The 21006-nt window shown below is 45.9% G+C and overlaps 1 protein-coding gene across 6 annotated transcripts in view; it reads left to right on the top strand.

Annotated features, from left to right (window-relative positions):
• The window catches only part of ANK1 (ankyrin 1), a 169149-nt gene that overhangs the window by 104068 nt on the left and 44075 nt on the right, over positions 1 to 21006 (top strand). For all 6 annotated transcript variants that reach the window (XR_013225981.1, XM_077306434.1, XM_077306435.1 and 3 more), the window contains exons 5-20: positions 1770 to 1868; positions 1985 to 2170; positions 2604 to 2702; positions 4651 to 4749; positions 5770 to 5868; positions 6288 to 6485; positions 6577 to 6675; positions 7645 to 7743; positions 10384 to 10482; positions 11063 to 11260; positions 13141 to 13239; positions 13800 to 13898; positions 14831 to 15028; positions 18430 to 18528; positions 19737 to 19835; positions 20624 to 20722. Coding sequence is in view for 5 of the 6 variants with exons in the window: in XM_077306434.1 (XP_077162549.1) it covers positions 1770 to 1868; positions 1985 to 2170; positions 2604 to 2702; positions 4651 to 4749; positions 5770 to 5868; positions 6288 to 6485; positions 6577 to 6675; positions 7645 to 7743; positions 10384 to 10482; positions 11063 to 11260; positions 13141 to 13239; positions 13800 to 13898; positions 14831 to 15028; positions 18430 to 18528; positions 19737 to 19835; positions 20624 to 20722 (1968 nt within the window). In the remaining variant the exon portion in view is untranslated. The remainder of the gene's footprint in view (positions 1 to 1769; positions 1869 to 1984; positions 2171 to 2603; positions 2703 to 4650; positions 4750 to 5769; positions 5869 to 6287; positions 6486 to 6576; positions 6676 to 7644; positions 7744 to 10383; positions 10483 to 11062; positions 11261 to 13140; positions 13240 to 13799; positions 13899 to 14830; positions 15029 to 18429; positions 18529 to 19736; positions 19836 to 20623; positions 20723 to 21006) is intronic.

Raw genomic sequence — 21006 nt, 5'->3', positions numbered from 1 at the left:
TCAAATAAGCTCAAGGGAGTTGAAGAGAAACAGGGCCGTAAAGTGTGCAGGGAGGGGAGATGAAGAATGGCAGGCTTAAGGGAGGCCTAAGGGGGCAAGCTGCAGTTGGGGGAATTTGGATTGCTATGTCTTTTACCTTAATTATTGCTTTATGATGTTGTCTACATGGCTTGAGCAGCACTGGAAGGGCAGGCTAGAAAAATTAAGCTTTTATTATTTACTTTCAGTACCAGATCGCTGTCAGGCATAGTCAGGCTGAGATGTGCAAGCAAACACTCACCCATCCATCCCATCCCATCCTTTTTTTTTTTTTTTGTCCAGTTTGCCATTTTAGAATTTTGAGTCCTTTCCCGAATTGAAGGGCATTTGAAGAGCTTTTATTGGGGGCCATAACCATGAGCTCTAAAAAGCAGCCTTTCTGCGTTAGCTGAGGCTGCTTTTGCAAAACAGGTAAATGAACATTTGGCAACAGCAGCCTTCAGATTTGGTCTATGAAATCCTGCTTTGGGTAGAGTTACAAAGTTTTCTTTCTCCCCAGATAATTTTACTGCGAGGCAGGGTCTGAGTAAGAAAATGGAATTCAAAACAAGTGGGTCATTGCCTTCTCCCAGAATTGCCTTCTCTGGCTTGGGAAATACCTGGGGAATTGGAGACTCTGCCTGGGGAGGGTGGAAGGAAAGAGAGCTCAGCAGGGATGTGACGCTGTTGTATCCGTCCTCTGAAGCTGCCATTTTCTCTACAGGAATTGATCTCTGTAGCCTTGGGGTCAGCTGTAATTCTGGGAGAATCGCAGACCCCAGCTAGAGGTTAGCAACTCTAGACTTCCTCCGCTTCTGTTTGGACTGTCCTTGTGGGAAATCCGAATGGCCTCAGACATGTACAGCCAGGATGTGTCCCTGCACAAACCATCTTCTTGATGGTAACTCTGGCTTCAACCATAGGCCTGGTGGAACAGCTGTGTCTTGCAGGCCATGTGGAACTGGTTAAGGTATTTTGGTAGGGCTAAGGCCAATTTCACCTCTTTGAGGACGGGGACTCCACGCAAATTTCAGTCACTAGATCTTATGGCTCTTGGGAAGGGGGGAATGCTGGGAGACACGATCCGGAAGATACAAGAGTCCCAGAGCATTTAGGGCTTTGAAGGTTAATATCAAAACCTTGAACCTGATCCGGTCTCCAATCTGGAGCCAATGCAGCTGGGAGAGCACAGATTGAATATGAGTCCCAGTAAGGACCCGAGCGGCTGCATTCTGGACCAGTTGGAGCTTCTGCAGTTTTCCTTCAAAATCTGAACCCTCCTTCCCCCTCTCCCCTCAAGTGAGCACAAAGAGGAGCTGATCAGGTTTGATATGCTTTTACTTCAAGTGGGCCCACTCTCTGGCTTGCAGCTGGTGGCTGTATAGTCCACTGTCTAGGGGGTTGTGATGCCCTTGATATCCTCTCTGTCCCGTCATGGCTCCTTTGAGGGATTTCCTCTCATTTTTTCCTTGCCACCAACTTTTCCCCCACTTTCACTACATGGCTTGTCCTTTACTGTCCAGCCTTCTCTCATTACCCTAGCAACCAGAACCTCTCAGAACTGCTTGCCCCATCCTCATTTGACCATTCACTGTGTAAGGTTCCTGATACATTTTAATCTGGGAAATATCAACAGTGACCCCTGCCACACATTTAACCAGTCGATTTCGTTGTGCGCTACTCTTCCCCTCTGCTAGAGCAGTGGTTATTGTGGACAGTTGGAAGTGAAAGTTCTGATTCTCTGTTTGCAGAAAGGCTTCACGCCCCTGTACATGGCAGCACAAGAGAATCACCTAGAAGTCGTCAAGTTCCTGCTGGAGAATGGAGCCAACCAGAACGTGGCCACTGAAGTGAGTGCCTCTCCCCGTAGCCTGGATAGTTCTGCTTTGTGTTCTATAGGCAGACTTCATATGGTGCAAACCTTTTCACTCACTATGTGTATTTCTCCATCTCCCATCTCTGACAGGACGGCTTCACGCCACTAGCAGTGGCCCTTCAGCAGGGCCATGAAAATGTCGTGGCCCACCTGATTAATTATGGAACAAAGGGCAAGGTGCGCCTCCCAGCACTGCACATAGCTGCTCGCAATGATGACACGCGGACGGCCGCTGTACTCTTGCAAAATGACCCCAACGCCGATGTCCTTTCCAAGGTATGGAGCTCCATGTGGTGTGGTTTATGGTATGTCTGGTTCTGATCTGTGCCTGTGGGAGGTGTGGCCCCTGTTGGGATGATGTGTCACTTTTCACACTGCAATCCTAAAATGGGTGTGATGCTGTCACTGGGTGTGTCTTCAAGGTACAAAACTGCTCTATTTGCAACAAGAAAATGTAAAAAAAAATTGTTCCAAGGGTCCTTTCTGAGAAGAAAAGAGAGAATTCCGAATGTGGGCCTCACTCATGCTGCTCTTTCAATTGGTTCGACAGAGACAGAAAGCCCTGGTCCACCTCAGTGGGTGAAAACAGCTCTCCTTTTTGATGTGAAAACATCTTATAGTGGCGCCCTTGACCTCGAGGATGCAATGTCTGTTTGCTGCCTTGGTTTTCTATTTCCAACTGCCTCCCCTCACAAATTCTTTCCCACAGACTGGTTTTACCCCACTGCACATTGCCGCTCACTACGAGAACCTCAATGTGGCCCAGTTACTACTGAACCGCGGAGCGAGCGTCAACTTCACCCCCCAGGTAGGCACAAGTTTCCTCCTGACACTGCTGGGCCTTGTTCTTTGGCCTTGTAATCACTACCATGGTGGGATGGGGCCTTATATCTTGGCTGGTACCACTGCAGCCTACAATTTGGGGGATCAAATGATTGGATGCTTCTTGCAAACAATTTCCATCCACCCAGAAAAATAGTAGGTCTTGATGGGTGCCCAAATTAGAACCCTATCTTAATATGGGAAGATGTTATTAATATGGAAAGATGTTAATATGGAAAGATATTAATCAGGCGAGCTTGGCCACTGATAGCCACCACTGTTCCCCATACAAAGATTCCCTCTGGTTCCTTGCACATCATATTTGTTTTTCTGAAGGAACACTAAAAAATTCTTACTTAGAACAGATAGATCACTGCAGTTTCCTTACCTGGCTCTTTGGGACCTCTGGAACACTGGAATTTTGTACCTCCAATGACCCTGCCTGTCAGTCTGCAATAATACAGCCCAGCGATGCCCTTATAAGTGCATTGTGGTAGAGGGTAGCATCTTATTGAAAAGAACTAGGCCACAGCAGTAGAACCTCAACTCTAGGATGTTGCATTAGGTTCATTCCCCAAAGGCAGGCCATTGGGTACCTGTTTAACAGCTGGGCCTCTTCCTGGTTCCACTCAACTCACTGATTGGTGGGAAAGAACCAGCCGAGGGAAAAGCTGTTGCTTTGATTGTGGCATTCCACTTCTTATCAGCCAATCTGTCCTTTTGCTTTTCTTGATGCCTCCTGCTGGGTTCATTTGATCCACAAAATATCATATTTGATCAATGAAAAGGGCATCTCAGTGTGCAGCTGCAATGAAAAAGGCAAACCCCATAATGGGGATTATTAGGAAAAAGACGGTGGCAGGGAGAGTCAGTGTCATAATTGCCTGTTAGAAATCTATATATGGATAGACTGTATAGCTGTATTCAGAACTCTGCAAATCTAGCTGGGTATTATAGGTGCAGAAGAGGATAACTGAAATGATCAATGGTCTTAGGATACTTTGTAAAGGAAGGGTAAAATTACAGACTGTTAGTGTGTCTCTATTGAGAGTGATAGAGGAGTCAAGTGAGAAAGAGAGACTATTATGTGCCTTGCAGCATGCTAGGGGATGGGGTCATTCAATTAAACTGACTGACAGTAGATTCAGAACAGTCAAAAGGAAATTCCTCAAACAATGCATAATTAACTCATGCAGGAGGCTGCCCCGAGATGTGGCCATGGACATTAAATGCAGAGACACATTCACGGAGGAAAGTTCATGAGAGCCACATAGAGCATCAGTGTTGAAAAGCACTCCACCTCGGAATGCCAGCTGTTGGGGAGCAAGAACAAGGGATGGCTCTTGCCTTTCTGTTCTGCTTGTGAACTTCCAGGAAGCATCTAACTCCAGGGCATGCCCCTCTTCTAGCAATAATGCATGTTTCCCTCCTGCAGTCATCAGTGGCCATCCTCAGTGGTCTCCTGGATAGCAGCAGAAAAGAATGAAACATGTCTTGGTTTGATGCTGTAGGCTCAATGGTCCCTTCAGCCAATCAATGGGCCCTGAGGATCTTCTTTTCCCTACCCAAAGGAGGCTCAAAGCGGCTTACAGTCGCCTTCCCATTCCTCCCATTCCCAGTCCTAGCTCCCATGCAGGAAGGAACATGAGCCACGGTTTCTGTTTGTCTTCTGCTCAAACAGCAGGCAAGAAGCTTCAGGTTTACTGGGAAGATACACATGCATAGTCCTAACCAGAGACCAGTTAGAAGGGTGCTTAGTGATAAAACATATGCTTTGTACTCAGAAAGTCCCAGTCCTTGGCACCTCCAGTTTAAAAGAATATCAGTTACCTGATTCTTGCCTGAGATCTTTGGAGCACTTATATCAGGGGAGATGATACTGGGTGAGTCAACAAAGCTTCCTATATTCTCCTCTCTGCTCTCCCAAAATGCAGAACGGCATCACCCCCCTGCACATCGCTTCCCGTCGTGGCAATATCATCATGGTGCGCTTACTGCTTGACCGAGGAGCTCACATTGAGACCCGAACCAAGGTAGGGCATATGTGGGCTATTCTGTTCTCATGCCATGAGGCCAATGGGGACCCTGACAAGTGCTGCACAGGCTTCACTGATATGGGGCATATGGATGGGGAAAGGCAGTGTAATTAGAATTGCAACAGCGGAAGAACTCTTGCAGTGGATTACCTGGAACACAAAGAACCTCTCTGGCTATGAAGGATGTTTTTTGCGTGGATCTCATAAACAATGCATCTCATTTTGCAATCACACTGCATCATGGGTTTTGTTATCTACACATAAATCCTTGGAAGTGATCGTTCCTGTGTATCATATTGTGAGAATATAGAGTACAATTGGTGAAATGGTACTTGGCCATGTGAGCCTACAGTCCAAATACATTTTTGTCTCAGGGATGGCCACATGCAAAACCAAAGCTCAGTGATAGATTAAAACTCCAGATGTTTTATATGGTAGTGAAAAGCTTCCTGCAGGCAAGGGAATGTGGAGCAGGGCAAACATACACTATTTTCCCTGTTTATTCCTCCAACCCTACACACATCTCTTAAGCTCTGGTAAGAAAAAAAGACAGATACAGCTATATATACCAGTCTTTTTTCCATGCTAGGTTTAAACGTGCTATGGGAAAGAGCCCTTTTTGTTGGGGAAACAATACTATTGGGGAGATTTAATCCCTCCTCCTGTCCTTATTTGGTTTGCCATCTCCACAGTTCTTTTTTTAATGTTTATAAGGTACATAATGTTTATAAGGCAGATAGCATATTAGGTGCCCCAGCCATGGAATTGCATTATAGCATGTAATTTGACCATGAGAACAAGGCATTAGTGGGTACAATCAGCAACTATAACATAGTCATAACATAGGGGCAAGGTGTGGTCAAAAAATGGGAGGAGTTGGCACTAAATGGGCATGGTTAAAGGAGGGTAGGTGGATCTCTAAAGCTCAAAACACAAAAATGGCAACAAGAATCTTTAAAAGATTATTCCTGGCTGAACCATCAGCTCTAATATGATCATAATGTCTTATTTCTGCAGGACGAACTGACGCCATTGCACTGTGCAGCCAGGAATGGACATGTGCGAATTGCTGAAATCCTGCTGGACCATGGTGCCCCCATCCAAGCAAAAACCAAGGTGGCAGGCAGCAGAGGGATAATGGAGGGAGGGGGCATGGGAATAACCTCACCAGCTAAAAGCAAGAGGTGTGGGGGGGAATATCTGGGTCTGGGAAGAAGGGCTTGATTTCCTGAAATGCCAAGAGTGGCTTAATTCTGTTAAAAGTTACTATTACTACTTTCCATCAGAAAAACCCTGTTATTGCTATTTTTGTTCATTTAAAGCATTTTTATCCCACCCGCCTTGTGGTCAGGGTCTACAAGGCGGTGAACATGAAAAACATTAAAGTATGTGGCCAATTAAAAATTATGAAAAGATTCAACTAAAAACACAAACAAGACCGCACAGTGTTCCAGCCAGCGGGAGCTGCCTGGCCACACAGTCGTCGACTTTTATTGGATGAGGTGAGGCTCTGACTGTCTCTTTCTTTGCCCCAGAATGGTCTGTCCCCCATCCACATGGCCTCCCAAGGGGATCACTTGGATTGTGTCCGGCTGCTGCTTCAGTACAATGCCGACATTGATGACATCACGCTAGACCACCTAACACCGTTGCACGTGGCTGCCCACTGTGGCCACCACCGGGTGGCCAAAGTCCTGTTGGATAAGGGTGCAAAGCCCAATGCACGGGCCCTGGTGAGTGGGGAAGTCTTGGTTGGAGAGGGAAGGACTAGTGTCCTGACTCTGCCATGGAGCTCACAGGTCCTTCTCTTATCTGCATCTGCAGAACGGCTTCACCCCGCTTCACATTGCCTGCAAGAAGAACCACATCCGAGTGATGGAGCTCCTGCTGAAGACAGGGGCCTCCATTGATGCCGTCACTGAGGTAACAGAGCTCCTTATTTGTGAGATAAGAAGGTTTCAGCCCAATACATAATCATATTATTGGATAGCCCTGCATACAGGAGGAGCGTGCAGCTACCATGCATGTAGAGGGAGCATACTAGTTCAGGCCAGCCTGATTGTGTCAGATCTTGGAAGCTATTGTGTTATTATTTTTTTCCCCAAAATTCGAATTTAAAAAATGTGAATATGGAGACCAGCTTGGATTCACAACTAAGAGAAACTTCTTAACCTATGAGGCAGTGTGAAGAATGTTTTATGACCTATGAACTTATTGCAGAATTTAGGTTGACTGCCATCTGCCACTAAACAGATGTATTGATTGGTGGGGCTGTTAGATTTCAATATCTGTCTTCTCTGGCCTTCTGGAAGTTGTTTCTGAGATTGTCTTCTGCTGGGTGCATAAGAAGAGCCTTGCTTGATCAGGCCCTGCATCCTGTTTCCAACAGTCGTCAGCCAGAAACATTCAGGAAGTCCACAAGTAGGACATGAGGAAAACACCCCTTTCCCATGGTTTGCCTTCTGTCCCCCCATTCAAAGATATACTATCACTGAACATGCAGGTTCCATCTTGCTATCATGGCTAAGGACAGGCCAATCTTTCATAAACAAATCTGTGCCAAAGCATCTCAACCTCACACACAGGTTTCTAAACCAGGTTTCCATGACATGACCCATTTCAGTAAAGATGTCTTTTGAGATCTTGAAGGAGGCATGAGGTAAGTTCACTTAATTAACAAAGGCAACCATTGTTGTCTATGCTTAGGGTTTCCCTTTTCATTCCTCATTACAGCCACACACCAGAATCAAAATTGCCTGAAAAAATCATTAGAATGTGGTGGGTTGCTACAGATTTAGTTGGGGGAGGGGGGTACTGTGGGTGTTTTCAGCTATCCAGGAGACCTAACTAGGCCCCAAGAACTTTGTATTCACTGTCCTCTTTTGTCCACAGTCTGGCCTGACCCCTCTGCATGTGGCCTCTTTCATGGGACACCTTTCTATAGTGAAGACCTTATTACAACGTGGAGCATCTCCCAATGTTTCCAATGTGGTGAGTCAGTAGCACAGTAAAGACATGGATGGAGCTCACGCAAAAGTAGCTCCCATGTTCCAGCAGAGGATGCCTCAGTCTCTGGGGATCCCAGCTGGATTTGGGTTGAGGCTTTAAGCAATATAATTACTGCCTCAGAAAGAAGTCTGGATGCCATGACATGCTGTAATAGTATGGTAAGGGGTGTGGGACTAGAATGCATCCACTGAGGGGTTGGATTGTGTGGCCCTAACCCCATCACACATCATAGAGGTTCTGAAATATACATCCCCCCCCCTACTTTTGACAAGATTCCAGTAGCCCCCTTTCCACCCAACTAGCAAACTGAAAAAATACTGAATACTAAAACTCCTCCATTTTGTAAAACAAAGTTTGGAGGGTAGGGGTAGGAAAGAGCGCTGAGACAAAAATTAAGACAGAAATACATGATGGGCAAACTGTTATCTGGATTTCAGCCAGTGAAAAACAGATGGCAGCAATCTCAAAGAAAAATAACATTACTCTGTGATAAAACAGGCTGCAGATTAACATGTGAATTAGGGTTACCATATTTTGAAAAGCAAAAGAAGAGGACAGATTTCCCAATGGACTGCTTCAAAGAAGTGATCACTATGACAAATACCCCTACTAATTAAGTTGTGATAGTGGCTACTAACTAGGAATATTCCCCAACCTTCCCACTCCAAAAGAGGACATTTTCATCCATTTTTTTAAAAATAAAGAGCCCAAAAGAGGACAAACACCAATAAAAAAGAGGACATTTCCTACAAAAAGAAGACATTGGTAGCCCTAACATAAACATATCCCCCCCAGCTTGAATCCTTACATAGGGTGTCATGGAGAAGCAAGATCTGCTTCACTTACACACACACATTTCAGACAGTGTTGAATTCTCTTTGTGCCACATCAGACAGCAAGCACATGGGGGCTCTTATGGTTGACTCTTCCCCTTGATTTATTAAAATTCCTACACATAGGAGAGGCTAGGTGAGAGTCCTTCTCAGCCAATAGATGAGCCCCCGTCGAAAACCTAAAGTGGTACAGCCCACAGCAACCGTGAGAACTAGGCCAGCTCGTTAATTCTTTATTGAGCTGCTGTTATTTTTTAAATCAGTTGCACTCAGACTTTTTGAAGTGGGACTCACTTTTGAACGTTTCCTTTTTAAGACCCACTTCTTCAGTGCTTTTTTGAAATGGGACTCACTTCTAAACGTTACCTTTTTAAGATGTTCAGTGCTGCAGTCTGAGACTCAGCTTGGATCCAGTTGCTGCTGATATGAGTCCAGGAGGTGACAGGCCTCCTCTGTCACTGCTAACCAAGAGCGAGCCTAACCCCTGCAGACTTGATTTGGACCTGGGCTCCAGCAGTGCCAGTCCTGTTTGGCTGTGCTCAAGGTCTCCTGTACCTCTGGGGGCTGGGAATGATCAGAACCTCTGGGAATGAACATTGCCACAGGGTGAAGAGAAGAGTGTGGCCACTCTGCCCTCTATTCTCCTTTGCCCACAGCTGGGAAGAGCTGGAGGCAGAGCCTCAGCTCTCCACTCAGGAGTTTGAGGCTCATGAATTTCTGGAAATTTAGGGGTGACTTCAGCTGGGCATAATTCCGTAGGATCCACCTTCCAAAGGACCTGCTTCCTCCAAAGGAATTGATCTTGGTAGTCTGGAGATTGGTTGCCATTCTTGATATCCAGTCCCGATCTGGAGGTTGGCAGCTGTAGAGTCTCAACCTACTCTGGGTTCACGAGCCACAGTTTGAGAACTTTTGTTTTAAGCAAGTAAATGGACTCATGATCTAGGCATAAATTATTTTGCTTATTTACTAATTTCAGAGTTTCTATACTACATTTAAGCCTAAACAGCTAACAGGAAATAAAATAAAAAACATAAAAGAGAATGAGATAACAGTGCTGTAGTTCTGAAGAATTAAAAAAATTAAATAATCACAAAAATCCTCATAAAATGTGCTACTTTTAAAAATAATGTCTTTGATTGTCTTCTTTTGGTCATGCAGAATGTTCCTTCTGTTGAAATATCTTGTTCGCCCTGTTAACAAAGAAAGTATCATTTTTGGTACTGAGGACTGGGAATGAGGGAGGCAGATTTAAAACCTTCTAGACCATCGACTTCCACAGACTTAGAAGGATGTATCTCTGCTTAGGGTGCCGCTGTCAGAGTTGTTCAGAATCCATGCAAAGTCAGACAAGCCCAGGTCCAAATGACACACTAAGAAATAAGTATGTATCCTCTCTGGACTGTATCACAAATGATTGGAGGTGCAAAATAAAACTGACCAGTTCTAGCTTATTTCAGAGTGGTTTTCTTTGAGCAATGAGATGTTTCTATGAAGAAGTCATGCCATCCTGCCTTATCATCTCTTTTAGTTTGGTTCAGGTCAGGGGTAGTCAAACTGCGGCCCTCCAGATATCCATGGACTACAATTCCCAGAAGCCCCTGCCAGCGAATGCTGGCAGGGGCTTCTGGGAATTGTAGTTCATGGACATCTGGAGGGCCACAGTTTGACTACCCCTGGTTCAGGTCTTTGTCCTGGTGGGTACAGGAATCTTAGTCCCACTGGGTTCTGTGGCTAGAACAGGGCCTTTGCCAACCAATGAACTCTCTGGATTTGTTTTACTATGCAGAAAGTAGAAACGCCTCTTCATATGGCAGCCCGAGCCGGACACACTGAGGTGGCTAAATACCTGCTACAGAACAAGGCCAAAGTCAATGCCAAAGCTAAGGTGGGTGCCCACATGACTGCACACACATGCACACACAGAGTACTGAGGGCATTGTGGGTGAGCTGTGCTTCTTTGTAGGGATTCACTGTACAACTTCAACATCCTTTACCCAACATGGGATTTGGTGTTCTCATGGTTTCATTTTCATTATCTAGTGGTTATGCATCTACCCTTCATATTTGCAGAAAATATCTAAAATCCAGGGCCAAGGGAATTTTTGGTCAGAGCTGCGAGACAGGTGGATTCTGTAAAATGAGCTAATATATCCAAAGTAATTTATTTGCACAATTTGTTCTATGTGTAACATTTGGGATTTGGTGGGCGGAGGGGAGAATTAGCTGCTGTCAGGCCTCTGTGATTATTCCGGTCACAGCATTGAGATTGCCTCGACAGTGAATAGGGGATTGGGTTGGTGCAAAATTTGATTAACATTATAAAAAACACAGCCCTTTTGTGTGAGCATCTTTTGAACGAGTCCTGTAGTCTTGCTTTTGTCCAAAGTTCAGCCCTGTGCCTGGAATTCTTTTGGCAACTACTTCCAAGGAGCCAGGCTAAGAGACCCTCTTCTTGCCCACTGCAGGATGACCAGACACCATTGCACTGTGCCGCTCGCCTTGGGCACTTCACTATGGTGAAGCTTTTGCTAGAGAATGGCGCTGACCCCAATCTGGCCACGACAGCTGGGCACACGCCCCTGCACATCACGTCACGCGAGGGCCACCTGGACTGTGCCTGTGCCCTCCTTGAAAAGGAGGCATCGCAGACAGTCATGACCAAGGTAGGGGAAGAATGGGCACTGGGGTCTGCTTCCTCCCAACCTTATTGCTTTCGTTTTTGTCCTCTCGCAGGGTCCGCGGGGTTGACCGAAGCTTTATGAGGCCAGAGCCTCTAGGCTGCTGGTGATTCTTTGCTGGAGTTTGCTACTGTACAGCAAATCACCATGGCCAGGAGGATGGGAGATAATTAATCCTTCCAAGAGCAAACAGACTTATTGAAGTCAGTTTTTAAGGCCTACCTACCGAAGATGTTTGTTGACAAATCAGGTTGGCGTACTCCTGTTTAGAGAGCTGCTCCTATGCAGTATTCCAAAAGCACCTCCTGGGTTGGGGGAATGGTACAAGGATGGGGAAGGCAGAAGCCTTTTATGCTGCTGTACTGTGGTCCTGATCTGAACTGGGCCCTGTGGCTCTTAAGGAAATATGTTCCCTGCAGCTGCCATCTGATTGTGGGGAATACAAATCAGGTTGGGAGAATCCAGCCCAACTTAGGGGCAAACATCTCATGTTTTTTCAAGCCAATAAGAGCTGAAGACAATAAATAAACATTTCCTTGGCTTTGGTATACTTCTGCCCTCCATAATCTCTGAAAGTTTGCGACATCATTTAAAAAAATCACAGAACTTGTGAGCAAAGACAACAAGCCAGGGGTCCCTACTGTTTTTCAGCCAGTGGGCACCTTTGAAAATCTTCTATAGATGGTTGGCTGCATCCACAAGAGCCAGAGCCAGACTTAAAATGGCTGTCATGGCCTTCCTTCAGTCTGCAGTCAATCAGGTCTCCAGTGGCCAAACAATGGCCTTGTCAGATAAAAGCCCCGCTTGACCCTGCCCACTTTCTAAAAACAGTAGGTAGGCACTGTGGCGCTCACAGGCAGCACATTGAGGACCCTTGCAATAAGGGGATGAGCATAAACGTTGGTGGCAGTAAGGCCTTTATCTGACATACCAACTTCCATTTTCAGGGTGTTTCTCTGCTGCTGGGTTACCGCATTTTCTTGATGCCAATGCACTGGTTTAACATCATCTCTCTCTTGCCCAGGAAATCTCAGGAACTGCAGTCATTTGGCATGTTAAGGATACCCTGAAAGAATTCTCAGCAGCAGCACCAAGCTGTGGTAGTTAGGGTGCTATTAAAACTAGCATTAGTTTTTTGTCACGCAGCTTTGCCCTTTTGCTAGAGCTGTTAGTTCAGCGCTGCCTACAAAGGCAGCAGCCAGGTGAGAGGCTGGAGATCTACTGTGATCAAACTCTTGGCCGAAACCCCTCTGTAAAGAGCAGCTGCAGAGGCCCCTGAATTGGACTGAGGCCATGGTGCTTTCCCCATTGCGAATTGGCCTCTGGCGGTGTTATTTGCCATGACATGGGAACGTTCTGGGAAAATGCAAGCAGGGAAGCCAATTGTAAAAGCATTACATTTGGCAAGCAAGTTGGTTCATCGAGACTTTTCCATGTCAACTTTCAGAAATGAAGCCTGAAAAACTTCAAAACTCCGTGCCAAAATCAGTTAACATGAATTGTCTTATTCAGTTATCTGTTTCTGACTCACAGGCAGTGCATGAAGGCCTTGGTCTTCCCCTGTTATGGGTCACCTGAGTATGGAGGTTCTGTTTGGATATGTCTCTCTTCCATGAATGCGCCTTGCCTTTTATCCCCCTAAAGCTGATGAAGCTCACAACCACCCTGGCGGGTACTTGAATGTCATAAGTGAATTATGCATTCGGTAAAGAAGTACTTCTTCTACCTGCAAGCTCCATGTGTGTGTAAAGAGCCCAGAGAGGTGCTTGGCTGGCCTCATGCTGAGGCCCACCCTTCTTCTTTCCCTCCATTCTCTCTTGTTCTCCTTCCAAGGTCAGCCTCTGATGCTCTCTGTTTCTCCCCAGAAAGGATTTACCCCTCTGCACGTTGCTGCCAAATATGGGAAAGTGGATGTGGCTGAGGTGCTGTTGGAGCGTGACGCCCAACCCAACGCAGCGGGGAAGGTACGTCTTGTGTTTCCCCTGGCACCACTGCCCCCACCCCACCCCTTTGTTAAGCCCCAGGGCACTTTTGAGAAAGGATAGTGGGTGCCAACATGAAAAGGCTTACATGGGAGGTGAGGCCAGTTACGATATGGTTGTCATGGGAGGCAATTAGAAAAGGCTTACATCTCCCTAAGATAGTGACAGCTATTTCCAAATTGCCACTCCCTGCAGACTCAAAGGAGATGCCTCCCGGGGACTTCTGATGTACTTAGAGTTCTAGCAGGGTGGAGAAAAGCCAGGACCGCCTCTTTGCTTTGAGGAAGAAGGAAGTGGGTGCCAGGAAACACATTAGTGGGCACCCTGACACCCATGGGCACCACGCTGCAGACCACTGCATTAAAGGAGATATAGATTGTGTTGGTTGGATATACAGCATTTCTTCTAGATGATCTTCCTTTCTGTGGTTTGGATCCCATGGACTTTTTGCCCCAAGGGAAGGCTCCTCCCACCAGAGAAAAAAGCAACTCTGCTAGTGGAGGAGTGCCACCTGGTCCATCCCTGTGTTTCCCTCTCTGCAGAACGGCCTCACGCCCCTCCATGTAGCCGTGCATCACAACAACCTGGACATTGTCAAAGTGCTGCTTCCCAAGGGAGCCTCCCCACACAGCGTGGCCTGGGTAAGGGGCAGGTGACTCTATACCATACTTCAGACTGAAATGTAGCGATCTGGAGGGCAGGTGGCTAGGTCAAGGGGGGATAATAGGGGGCAGGCTGTCCTCTGGCTTAGAACAAGTCAGTAAAGGGAGCTGGTGGGTGGCATTAGTGCTGATTGCCCAGAACATTCAAGAGACCTGGGTAAGGATGTAGGATACCATGCTCAGGTCTGAAAACCCATTTAGAAACATGAGTGATATCAGGGAAGGCACTCAGAAAGTTCCCTGACTGGGAGGGCCAAATCTAACCTGACCATGTCAGATCTCAGAAGCTAAGCCTTATCAGTCCTGGTTAATACTTGGGTTGGAGGCGACCAACAAAGTCCAGAGGCAAGCGATGGCACACCACCTCTGCTTGTCTCTTGCCTTCAAAACCCTACAGTGTCACCAAAAGTCAGGAGTGACTTGTTGGTACTTTCCAGCACCACTCAGAAAGCCTTGAGAGTTCTGGTCAAGTAGGTTGTTGGGCAAATGTGTACATGCTAGTTTGAGGGCTGGTGTCAAGGGTTCAGTGCTGGGAGAATCTGGCCCTGTCAGCTAGCAAGGCTGCAGCTGGTTGGAGGCAGAGGAGCTAGGCTGGGACAGAGGGTAAGGCCATACTGAAAGCAGGGTGCGAAAGGCACCCACAAGCAGTCTGGAAGGACAGGAAAACAACCTCTTGGCTTCTCCTGCAGCATGTTGCCCAGATGAAAGGACTACAACTGTTACTAGCATAGGAGTGTCTCCCCTGCATCATCTGACTCCCAAGATTTGGGCATGTCTGGCCTGTGGCATCAGTATTCTAGCTTGAACCAGACTAGTGATCTGATTCAAGCCTTGCAACACTTTGATGCCTGGTCTCTCTGACTTCCTAATTGCCTGACTTGCCTCTGGGCTTGCTGGTTTCTCCTCCACAGAATGGATATACCCCTCTGCACATTGCCGCCAGGCAGAACCAAATGGAGGTGGCCAGCAGCCTGCTGCAGTATGGTGCTTCTGCCAACGCCGAGTCCGTGCAAGGGGTGACCCCGCTGCACTTGGCAGCCCAGGAGGGCCATGCAGACATGGTGGCCTTGCTCCTATCCAAGCAAGCAAATGGTAACTTGGGCAATAAGGTGAGCAGAGCCCTGTTTCTTTCCTGTGTGTAGAAGAATTCCAAGTCAAATATACCATGGGCATTTGCAGGGGAAAGACAACAGAAATCTGATGCCTTAAAAGGGCAATTTCTTTTGCCTCTCTCGCATGAAAGCCTCCTTGCATATCAGGAGATGAGCTCTATTCTAGCCTTCTTCCTTATATGCTAGTTTTCTATATACAGGGTTGTATTTTAACACCAGATGTGTTTCTTCCCTTTTATTCTGTGATACAGTTCAAAAGGGTGTGCGCATGCATATAAGCATCAGCTCAATATAGAAAGGTAATTTCATGTATGGCCAGAAGGTGGCACTTGTGTGCTCTGTGTTGTCTAAGCTAGTGGGAAGATTTTTTTCACTGCCAACTTTTAATACTAATTAAAACAATAATTCCCAATCTGTTAACATATCACAAGAGAATTAAATTAATGCAGCAATTCAAGTCTCCTGTGAACCTCAGGCATCTTTCCAGCTGCTGCATCTCTGCATGATTCACTGCTCTGACCTTGTCACTTACTCATGAGCTTTTGCTGTCATTATCTGATAAGATTCAGTCATTGCTGATGCACAGAGAGAGCAGAATTATCTGCTTCCAGCAGTGGATGCTAGTTGCATCTATATTTGGGCCGCTATTCTAGGCTTGCCTCCTTTCAAGTAAATGGTATACTCAAATCAGTGACTCCTGCAGAAGCACAAAGGATTCTCCCAGGAGCAGGCTATCTGATCGTTGCTCATGCTGAAAATAAACTGCAGAAAATGTCAGTCTTATCTAGCAAAAGTTTGGAAAACTTGAAATTTAAAGTCACTTGATGCCTGAAATGGTCAACCATTGTTTTATTTTGTTCCGTCTGTTTATTTTGTTCCGTCTGTTCTGTTTTATTTTGTTCCGTCTGTTCTGAAGAGAGGTTGCTTTTGAAAGGTGACTGTTCTTTTATGGAGAGTTCTCAGCATTGTTCACAGTTCAGGATTAAAAGACTACCGCAGTAATATAAGCAGAACACTTCTTAAAAAACCGAAAGGGAAAGTCTCCGGTTTACATGTCCAACCTAGAAGTGAAAACCAGCATGGCGTGGGGGTTACAGCGTTGGATGAAGACATTCCTAAATTCAACATAGCCAATGAGACTCACTGAATGATCTTTCAACTGTAGCGAAAACTACCACACCCACACATCATGGAGGATTGCACTGCTTCTGACTTCTGTCTAGCTGCTCCCTTAAACATGCATCGACTCGTAGCCCTGGTCTGTGTTGAGATGTCATCTATTCTTTTCAGAAGTTACTGGTAGCCCTAGAATATTAATATGTAGTTTTATAGAAAGGGGTGCTTTTGAAGTAAGCGTGCTTCTGCCTGCAGCTTCAGGTCCTCCAATCTCTCAGGGAAGATCCATATGGCATCCATTTCAAATATTTACAACAACAATCAAAATACAGACTAACAGTTAATATAAACACAACACCCCCACCCCCAATTTCTCATATCTAGAATATTAATAAGTAGTTTTATAGTAAGGAGTGTTTATGAGGTAAGAGTGCTTCAGATTGCAGTTTCTGGTCCTCAGATCCCTCTGGAGAAATTGGGCCTTTTCTTTTTAATAAGGGATACTCTGACTCTTTACTCCCCACTCCCACCCCTGAGTCAGAGTTATATAAGCAAGGAGCACTAAATCTTCCTCCTGCCATGGCTCTGGGGAAAAAGAGGATGTGGGGAGGTAAGCCGTAGATGATGGGAGAGATTTGGCTGCCTCTCACATGCCTTCTGCTGTTGAAATCAGACATTTCCCTCTCCCCCCGCCCTTCTTTCTATCATGACTGGGGCAGGTCTAAGTTTAAACAGGCAGACTGTCTGCCAATGAGCCTAGTTTTGGCTCTTAGCCCCCATATTTACCTGTTTTATTTCAAAAGACAGAAACTGAGAAAGCAATTGCTTGTATTGATCCATCCCTGTCACCTCCCCAGTCAGCACAGCTTCCAGGGCATTCTTCTCTGCTTACTACCAGCAGCAAGCCAGAATGTGTGACACATGGTTAGCAAAAATGCTCAAAATATAGTCTTTAAGAAGAGCATGTGTCCCGAATTGCAGTCCCACCTGCCATCTGCTGATACAGCAGTATGGAGTGGGGGGTAGGAACGCCAGCTGGGAAGCTCTAGGGGCTTCCTTGATGCTCTGAAATTATACCACTTGGGCCTTAATTTCCAAAAGGAAAGTGCTCCATTTCCCTTTGTCTCAAATATGGTTGGGGAGTGGGCTGGCGGCTCTTGGTGATGGAAAGGCACTCTGCGAAGGGAACAATTTCCCCTTTCTCCTTTGCTGTTTTCTCACATGATCCAGCACACTGAGAATTCGTTCTGGGGCTGAAATACAAGTTGGCCCTTAGCATCTGGTCTGGGTCAGACTTCAAGGTGACCAGCAGATGTGAAAGATGTGGCTGCTCTAATATTTGTCTGTGAAGGGGAATTTTGTGCAGCTTTCCTGACCCCTGTATGAAGAGTTGCACCTGTCAAAAGGGCTTTTCTTATACCCCTATTGGCACGAATGGAGTGTCATCTTTCCCCACAATAGATCTCATCCATTTTTAAAAAAACCTCTGGTATGGAGAGGCAGTCTGACAAAGGCCTGGGCTGCAGAAAGGGGTGTCACAGCTGGCTTAAGCTAGTGTTTCAATGCCAAACTCCTCTTAGCAAATATAGAAAAATACAGACGCACCAGGAAACCAATATGGCAATAAAATATCCAAATTAGCGTCTGAAGCGCCACAAGCTAAGATTAGCTATTGTATGACCTTATACTCTATCAAGACATTCCTTAATAAGTTGAAGTTAGTCCTTAAATATAACAACCATCCCTTGAAAAAGCTGTAAGGAGAAACGTGTTGGGACTTGTGTGAAATAAGAATAAAAGAATTAATGAAGAGAGACGACTCGATATAAGTCCAATTTGGATATTTTATTGCCATATTGGTTTCCCAGTGTGTCTGTATTTTTCTATATTTGTTTCCTCACTGGGATCCACCCCTCCCAGTTCATTATTTTTGAAACTGCTCTTAGCAGCATTCTGAGGCTGTGGGGCTGACCCACACTTGCTGCCAGAACTACGCTTGGTGTCTTAATGTTATCGGTTGGTTTGGAATTTAGGAGTGCGCATCAGGGAGGCTGTCTGTTTAGTAAGTCAGGCAAATATCCAGTTGGTGAAGCAGCTTTGGTCACAGGGGCATCTGATGCTGGAGAAAAGTGGCAGCTACAAACTTTTTTCCTTCCAGGAAAACTGTTAAAGTGGCAAGACCTTGTGTGTTGAAATGCTAGCAGACCTCCAGTTGAGATTTTCTCGTGCTTTCTAGAGCTTTGTTCCTCTTTGCATCATGTTGACCATGCTTTTCATTCCAGAGTGGCCTCACCCCTCTTCACCTTGTTGCTCAAGAGGGACATGTACATGTTGCGGATGTCCTCCTCAGGCATGGAGTCCAAGTGGATGCAATCACACGGGTAAATCCACTGGCAAGCCCTAGGGGTGTTGCTTTCTCTTTAGCACTGGCCTTACAAAGACAGGCCCTCAAGAGAGTTCAGGGCCAGGGAGTCACTTGTTTCCTCACAGGTGGAGTGGAAGCCTTCAATATTTGACATATTTATATACATATAAATCAGGAAGAGCAGGGCCAGGATGCCATTTGAAGGTTTCATTTGTTGATTTTATGGCTCTTCTCACGGTCTAGTGCCTTTATTCTTAAAAGCTCACTTTATTCTTTGGGCTTTTGGGCAAATGGAAACAAGGCTTCATCCAGGGCCTGAACTGTGAAATCCTGCATGTAGACTTGTCCCTATAACTTTGGGTGGGGAGATCATCTAAGTACACCTAGTTAAGGTGGCCAACTTCAGGCTAGGAAATCCCTGGAGATTTGGAGAGGGAAGGGAACACAGTGGAATATAATGTCATGGAGTCCACCCTCCAAAACAGCCATTTTCTCCAGGGGAACTGATGCCTGTCATCTGGCGGCATTTGAATTCTGGGATATCTCCAGGCCCCACCTGGAGGTTGGCCACCATGACCACAGTACTTTCATGGAAGTGGCAGATAATACCCCCAGTAGTCTCACATGAATGTAGTTTCGGGGGGGTGGGGGGGTCATCATGCTAGTCTGTCGCAGCAGAATAAAATGGAGTCCAGGAAGCATCGCAGTTACCAATTTTTTTTTCCGGGGAACAAGATTAAGGGAGGGAACCTCACTTTGTCAGCTATTCTTCATTCTGTTTTCATCTGACCAAGTATGCTTTGACTCACGAAAGCTTATAGTCTGGAAAATATGTTGGTCTAAGGCAGGGGTAGTCAACCTGTGGTCCTCCAGATGTTCATGGACTACAATTCCCATGAGCCCCTGCCAGCATTCGCTGGCAGGGGCTCCTGGGAATTGGAGTCCATGGACATCTGGAGGGCTGCAGTTTGACTACCCCTGTTCTAACCGTTCTACGAAATCGGTTCTCTGGAATTTTGTGTTAATAAAAATCTCCCACTAGTTCTTATGGTCGAGACCAAAGGTCCCCACTGCCAGAATCACACCACAAATGTATAAAGGCCTCCGACACACACAAACACCCCCGCTTCCCATCCACCTGGGAGTACTTGGGAAGTCCCTGGATAATTTCCAATGAAAGCAACAGCAAAAAATGCCTTACCGAACTTTCTGTCTACATCACAGATGGGCTATACCCCCCTGCACGTGGCTTGTCATTACGGGAATATCAAACTAGTGAAGTTTCTGCTACAGCACCAAGCAGAAGTCAATTGTAAGACCAAGGTAAGATAAGACCTATTAACTTAAGCCTTTTGATTGTTAACGTACAAGAACCCTGATGGCCTGGAGGTAAAGAAAATGATTGCAACCTCCTGATTGATCATATAGTTATTAGGGATTGGCTATTATAATTCTAGTATAATTCTACAACCTATCCTGGTTCAAGTCTTTGGTCCTTACCAGGCAGAAAAAATGGCCTGTGCCTCTCTGGAACGTAGTTTTTGATAAACTCTCTCACGAGACCAAAGTTTATTTTACAGCTGAGATAGTCCTTCTCAAGGCTAGAAAAATGGAAGAAGGGTGTGTCCCTATTGTTGGGAGGGGGAAGTATGCGAGCAGCTTTTTGGACCTGTCAGCAGTTCCTGGAAGGCTGGCATAAGGACTGCAGGGTGTTCCTGGGAGGTGGAGAGGGACCCCAGGCTATTGGCTCATCCTGCAAGGCATCATCTCTTCCCACCTCCAAAGGAAGTATATTTAACACAATGTAATCCTGTTGTTCTCTGCACCAATTTGGGAACTCCTCTGTGTCTATATTTCTTCTGCAGTAAAAATATAAAAAAGGTTTTTCTCTCAGTGTGATTCCTTGGGGCTGGGCAAAAGAACCCTAATTTGGCCATTTGGCTATCAACCCCACACATTATCTCAAGCAAAGGCATCAGTGGTAAGGGCCTTGGCAGCCTCTAAAATTGAAACTCAAAATAACAGATAAATGTGCACCGATTCAATGCCACCTAATGCTTCCCCTGCTACTCACCTCTTACTAGTTGGATTTCCTCTTCTTTCCCTTGCAGCTTGGATACACTCCTCTGCACCAAGCAGCTCAACAAGGCCACACTGATATCGTCACCCTCTTGCTAAAGCACGGCGCATCCCCCAATGAAGTCAGTTCGGTGAGTGTGGAATCACGTCCTTCTCCAATGACCTTTTCAGCTTGCCTGTTCATTCTTATTGCTCCAGCACTTGTTGACCATTGGTTGTTGTGACTCAGGCCTGGTATGCACACGAATCTCTGTTGATTCCTTGGCCCATATGAAAATTAGAAGCTGAATGCATGAATGAATTGGATCCAACAGTGTTGCATTTGGGCAAAACAATGAAAATTAAGATATGTTGATACACAAGTAGGTCATGGCTTGATATGGCAGCACTCAATTGTTGAATGTGCATGTGTGGA

Source organism: Paroedura picta, chromosome 12 (assembly GCF_049243985.1).
Source record: "Paroedura picta isolate Pp20150507F chromosome 12, Ppicta_v3.0, whole genome shotgun sequence".
NCBI classification, from domain to species: domain Eukaryota; kingdom Metazoa; phylum Chordata; class Lepidosauria; order Squamata; family Gekkonidae; genus Paroedura; species Paroedura picta.
The sequence above is the reverse complement of the archived record's forward strand: the minus strand, read 5'-3'. Positions and strand labels throughout refer to the sequence as shown.